General features: G+C 41.7%; 1 protein-coding gene across 1 annotated transcript in view; it reads right to left on the bottom strand.

Annotated features, from left to right (window-relative positions):
* Positions 1–6,662, bottom strand: part of DOCK9 (dedicator of cytokinesis 9) — a 176,683-nt gene that overhangs the window by 91,772 nt on the left and 78,249 nt on the right. Inside the window, exons 7-10 of the mRNA XM_015557496.1 lie at positions 3,551–3,625; positions 2,152–2,292; positions 1,661–1,864; positions 1,222–1,344 (exon numbers count right to left, since the gene is read on the bottom strand). Coding sequence (XP_015412982.1) covers positions 1,222–1,344; positions 1,661–1,864; positions 2,152–2,292; positions 3,551–3,625 — 543 coding nt within the window. The remainder of the gene's footprint in view (positions 1–1,221; positions 1,345–1,660; positions 1,865–2,151; positions 2,293–3,550; positions 3,626–6,662) is intronic.

Genomic DNA, 6,662 nt, shown 5'->3' with positions numbered 1-6,662 from the left:
AGGAAACTGAGTCAGCTCAGCAAACCTCCTCCTGCTGCTGACCAGTCCTTGGTCAGTATATTAGGGCAATCTTCAAATGACTGTGTATAAAACATTTTTAAAATAAAAATACTATAAAACTGGCAGGACAGCACTCAACAGCTTACTCTAACCAGGTAGCTCAGAGTGCAAGCAAGTGACAGTCAAGTGTCCTTTGGCAACTCTAGCTGTGGGACACTAAGGAGGTAACTAATCCTTTCAAAACTTTAGTTTTCTGAATAGGAAAGGAGGTCTTGAACTAGATGACTTCTAATAATAAGTCTATGGTATGTCTACATCTACACATTCCCCAGGTAATAAACATTACTTTGCACAAACACCAAACATATATCTTCTTATTTCCCTTCCTTCTTCGACCTAAGGTCATACTACCTCTGCCACCCAACCCTGCCCGACAAAACACAAATAGACCTGAATCACCAATCCTACTGGCCATACCACCTGAGCCAGACTGTCTCCCAGTCTTGTCTCATTTTTAAGTATAAATGGACCCAAATATAATTCCATAACCTGAGAGAGACACCAACAAGTGAAATAAACTATCTATATATATAAAAGCCTAAGCGACTGTTACGATTTAATGACTGGATGACTGGCCGGTAGCTATAATGCACACTGACCCAGAGCTTGCTGCTGTGGCCCTGACAGCCCCAAATCTGATTCACCTGCACCCCAGACCCAGACAGAAGGGAAGAGGGAGCCTGATTCCTCGTGGAATCAGCCGTTGATTAGCTTGCTGCTGGGGCCAACCTCCCGTAGTCCCTCCCGCAGCAGGCTGCACCATCCCCCATTGGCCCCAATCACCAGCCAGGCCAAGGGACCCCAACCATGCACAAATTCGTGTACCGGGCCTCTAGTTTGAATATAATATTTGAACTTTAAGGACTTTCTGTCCTTATAAGGACAGAAATCTTACTATTAAGCTGGTAATTCCTCTGCAAATTGTTTCATGATGTTAGGATCATAGAGCCAAATGAAGCATTTTATTTACACATAGGACTACTTTTCATTGAAAATTGAACACATAAAGTTAAATATAAGAGTAAATCTATGTATGGCAGTCTACATCTTTTGAAATATAAATATGGTTTAACTTTGACGTCTTTAAGCATCTCTACTTCAATGGAAAGCCTTCTTTTCCGATTGCTATTTATCTTCACAAAGCACACAAGTCATCCCTACCTTGGAAGAGTCTGAACTTTTCATGTACGGCTCCGCGCCGTGCGTGATGCTCCCCTGGAGGACCTTTTCGATTCTAGCCACGAGAAATATATCTGGATGAGGACACGTGACTGAAAATATTCCCTAGGGGACAAAACATTTTCTTCAGTAAGTAGGACTCACAGCCACATTAAACAAATCCCATGAATATTAAAGGTTCCAAAGCAGCAAAGAAGGGTGAACCGTTTAGCTATTAAGAAGCACCCAGTGCCAAACTGGCTAACTGATCAATAGTTCATCAACTGCTCAAATAGGCTTTTGGTGCGGGAGGCCATTTAGAAAAAAGAAATGAGAAATCCAAAGCCACTCCTCTCAGCTTGCTTTTACAAAGTCTCTATGTGTTTACATAGCATGTGCAAGCTACGGCTTGGTATCGTGACCGCTGGGCTCCGGTCCCCACCTGCTTCGGATACTGCATGGCGGCGTCATGGAGGATGTCCGGGAGGGTGGGAGAGCTCTGCCCGCTGCCGTTCATCAGAGCCGAGGATGGGGCGGCCAGCATCTGCCGCACCGAGAAATGGTTCAGGTCCACGTGGAAATCGGCAGAAATCTTCCGGTTGCACTTTATGTCGAACAGGGACAGAGTAACAAAGAAAGGCTCTACCTGAACAAAACAAAACAGAACAGTCCAGACCATCACTCGGGCTCAAAGAAGAAATGACTGGACTTATCTATGATTGCGGCTATAAATTCCCGCCAAAGAGAAACTGCCTCGATCCCCATCCTTTGTGACAAACATCCTGTCCCCACAGGCTAAACAAGCCTCCACATCCTGACCTAAATATTGTACCGCCTTGATACCAAGAACTAGAATTTCATGTCTGCACTGTAATGGGAACAACTGAAACCTCTGGGTGTTTTTTTTTTAAGGAAATCTTTTTAAAAAATTACATTTGTAGTGGGTCCTTCTTCATTTTCGGCAACACAGCATTGCAAATTGAAAGACAGATCATTGCACTTGACAAGAATTCTTTTTCCAAACTTCTCTTCAAATGGCTTCACTTCTGGCTCAGCTGACGGTAAATCAAGCTTCTTTAAAAAAAAAAAAAGCAAACATGTAAATACATTGCGCTTGCATTAAAAAAAATCCCATAGTAATTGTACCCTAAAGAAACTGCCATATGGAAAAGCCATATACACTATTACTCACAATAGTATTACTACTTTATAAGTTTATACAGTTTATAAAAATGGTAAAAAATGATGGTATATTTACTTGATGGATTATCATGGAGAGTTTTAAAATCATGGTTATGAGCAACTCAGTGTCCATCAACAGATGAATGGATAAACAAAATGTCATATATACATACCATGGAATAGCATTCAGCCATAAAAAGAAATAAAATTCTGACACAATCTACAACATGGATGGATCATAAAACATTAAGCTACGTGGAATAAGCCAGACACGGAAGGATAAATATTGTATGGTTTCACATAAAAGAGGTTCCTAAAATAGGCAAGTTCACAAAGACAGAAGGTAAAATAGAGGTTACTAGGGGTGAGGGGAAGGAGGCCTGGGGAAGTCATTGTTTAACGGATAAAGAGTTTCTGTTTGGGATGATGAAAAAGTTCTGGAAATGGATAGTGGTGACAGTTGCACAGCACTGTAAATGTTCTTAACCCTAAACTGCATATTTAAAAAGGGCCAAAATGGTAAATTTCATGTCATGTATACTTTATCACAAGTAAAATATTGTCAAAATATATATGGTTATGAAGCCTGTGAAGAAACACAGAAAAACATTCATTATTAAAGTTAAGTGGGGGAAAAGACGTTCTATAAAAAGACTATCAATGAAGAGGGGGAAATACAGAAGGAAATACTGCAGAGCCATTGTCCCCTCAGAGCCACCCTACTGTGGGCAGCCCTGTGGTCCTCGCCATGCCGTCCGTGCCTTGCATTTTGCTGGGACACCGATGTGGATCACAAGCACTACAACTTGGGGTTGAGCTTGAGCAAGTCAGGAAATATCACTGTCTGCTGGGCGTCTGCAGTGATGCCTGTTCTTTTCTGACTACTATTTTGTGGGGTGAATTACATGTTCTTTGTGGACCTGAGAATGTCTTTGGATAACTCTCAATTTTCAACAATCAGATGAATATCAAATATTCACAATGGTTGGGCGACACAGTGAGATTACAGCCTGTTTTTATTTTTCCTTTTCCCTTTGAATTTTCTGTATTGTTGTTATATTGCTTGTCAATCAAAAATAAACACATAAATAAACAACCTGTCAAAGGCTTTATTTTCGAACTTGGTTTTAAACATTAAAATAGTTCCTACCTGGGCATCCGGGTCCAAGTGAAAAAGTTTAACTCTGCTTTCACTTTTCAGTTTGATTTCTGCTTCTCGGGTACTCTGGTAACAAGATAAACAAAAAATATAAATTACATTTAAAAATAGCCCTTTTCTGACAGGGGTGTCCAAGTTTGTTTGAAAGCCACCCCCTCCTGAAGCGCCAGGCTGCCAGACGACTCTGCCCTCGGCTTGGAGAGCCTGCCTGTGAAGGAACCAGGATGGATTATCATACAGTGAGAGTGCGGTGGCAGGCGGGAGGGGTGTGGGGGGGAGTAGGGTGTCAATATCTGATCCCTGACCTTATGAAGCTGACAATCAAATGGAGAGCCAAAAACAATACAAAGAAAGCAAAAGAGAATAATTAAGCATTCCTATCAAGAAAGGCTTCATAATGTAATTGAATAGGGGCCGGGCTTGAACATAGGGGTGGAATTTAGATAGCAAAACGGAGAACAACAAACGTTTCAGGATGAATGAAGAGGATGCACAACATGGATAGATAGATACTGTCTGTGAAAATGAGCCCAGGTGGCAGAAAAATTTAGGGTCCACTTAAGACCAAGGGTACAAGCAACGGAAGAGAAAGGAATGCGTTTTGAATGGCAGGATGGAGAACACGATGGCAGATACTGAGGGACAGCCACAGGTGTTTGTGGCAGGGAGGGGGCACTGTTGGTTCATTAAATAAATATTTATTGAGCACCTATTGTGTATCAGGGACTAGGGACACAATTATGAATGACACAAAGTCCCTGCTCCTAAGGAACACTAGCTGGGAAGACAGGATATACATAGACAATAAAAATGGCAAAAGAAAGCATAGGGACAGTGAAAGCCTGGACTGGGAGGAGGCGGTCAGGAAAAAGCTCCCGGAGGAAGACCCATCTTGAAGGACCAGAACGTTTGGGTAGGAAAAGACAGAGGAGCATTCTGGGAGGAGGTACTGCAAGTACAAAGGTGCAAGTCTTACCTGCGCAGTTACCAAGCCATTCGTTATGACAGAATGCGTGGGTAGAATGGAAAAAGTAAAGAAAACTGAGTTGGGGATTTGTATGTTAAAGACTGGAGATTCCATTCAAAATCCAAATAAATCCCACAGTATTTTAAGCAAGGGAATAAAATGACCAGTTTTGCATTTCAGAAGCTTCCGTCCGGGCGGGCTGAGGAAATAGATTAAAACGGGAAAGCCCAGGAAGCCACATGACCTCTCCTGAGCATCACAGCGCCCCTCAGCTGCACAGCAAGGCCCATAACCAACTGCAGGATCCTAGCCCGAGAGGCCAGTAACTAAGATGGGTAATTCAGGAGGAAGAGCAAGTCTGTGGAGAAGGAGATGAATCAGAGTTCGAAGATGTATCTGGGATTTCCAACTGGAAATACCCAGCCGACAGCTAGAGATGAAACTTGAGTACAAGGTCGGGATGAAGGCTGGAATCACAGGCTTGGAGAAGGGGCCACTGAGACATATGGTGGCAGAGGTGGGGGCTGCAGAAGTGGGAGTGGGAACAGAGAGAAGAAAACTCTAACGTAATCACAAGACCTACGTCATCTCCAGCCACATTAGATCTCACACCTGGTGCCTCTAATCTATATTCTGTTCTTTTCGTTACTCTGACTCTCAGTGGTTAAATCTGTACATTTACAGAGTCAGAATAGGATGTCCTCTCTCACGTGCTCCTTTCTGCAAAAACCACAAGTCACATCATCACGCCTCAGCATGGGAGGGGAACAGAAAGAAGAAAACAGGATGCAGACATACAAAAGAAGAAAATCAACAACCTGCCCGAAACAGACTCAAAGCATCCTGATATTGCCTCTAATATCCAAGAGATATAGTCTCCACTGGAGAAACCACTGAAAGAAGGGACCACTTTAGAGGTAAAAATAGCCTAAGAGTTTATAATCCACCTTACATACACTGACAGCTCTGCGATGAGACAGATGAAAGCAAACTCGGCTTCTTAAAGTGCCTCCCATCCCTCCCAAAGCCCAGGATGCAGTAAACAGAAGAGATGCCCGATAAATCGTGTTTGAAGAAATTACCAAGTAAAGCCTAGGCCGTACGAAAATGAGGCTTGGGAGCAGCAGGGCTTTGTCCCTGAGCCAGGGAATAATAAGTATCTGGAAGTAACATAATGATCAAATGCATATTTATTGATAATAGCAAACATCTCTATACTGGGTATCATTCTAAGGGCACATTTAAATTTTGTACAAACTTAGGAGGCAGGCACTACTAGTGTCCTTGTTTAAAAGAGAGGACACTGGGGCTTCTGTGGTAAATGCTCTGCCTTGGAACTCACAACATCAAATGGAAGCCTGGACTCTGAGCTGACTGGCTTCAGAGCTCAGACTCTTAATAGACAAGAAAAAAAAAAAAACAGATCAAGAATATGAACAGGCCCGTCAGAAAATAATGTAAAGAAATAAATATATGAAAATATGAATAACATCGCTACCAAGCAGTGAAATACAAATCAAAGCAGTGAAACACCATTTTTCACTTTCTCTGGTGAGGAGGCAGGAAAGTGGGAATGTGACTTATTTCAGCCTACTGGGAAAGTAACCTGTCAATATTTAAAGTATTAAAGATACAATAACCTCTGACCCAGAAATCCCACTTTGGGGAATTTCTCCTACTGAAATAAGAGTGCATGTATTTAAGCTCATAAATATATTATAATGTTTACTGTGTACTGTTTGTAGAGGCTAAAAACTGAAAGTAACCTAAATGTTCGTAAATAGAGAGGTGGTGAAATAAAGTGAGCAATATCCATAGCTGAATATCACGCAGCTATGAAAATAAGTAAACTAGATTCAGGGGTAGCGATGAAACGTTTCTAAGTGATAGAACAAGTTGCAGAGCAACATATAGATCATGAGCATATTTTTAAAAATAATTAAAAACACTACCCGGGGGGCAAAAAGGGAGAAAAATGTGAGACATCTGTAATACTGTCAACAATAAAAAAATTAAAAACACTATGTTTATGTGTATGTTTCTATGAGCAATTGGTTTGGTGAGAGAGGAATTACAACAGGTTAATAACATCGGTGTTCTCAGGAATGTGGCAATGGAGGCAGAGGAAGCGTTTTC

Source organism: Myotis davidii, unplaced genomic scaffold (genome assembly GCF_000327345.1).
Source record: "Myotis davidii unplaced genomic scaffold, ASM32734v1 scaffold133, whole genome shotgun sequence".
In the NCBI taxonomy this organism is placed as follows: Eukaryota; Metazoa; Chordata; class Mammalia; order Chiroptera; family Vespertilionidae; genus Myotis; species Myotis davidii.
This window is presented reverse-complemented; position numbering and strand designations above follow the sequence as displayed.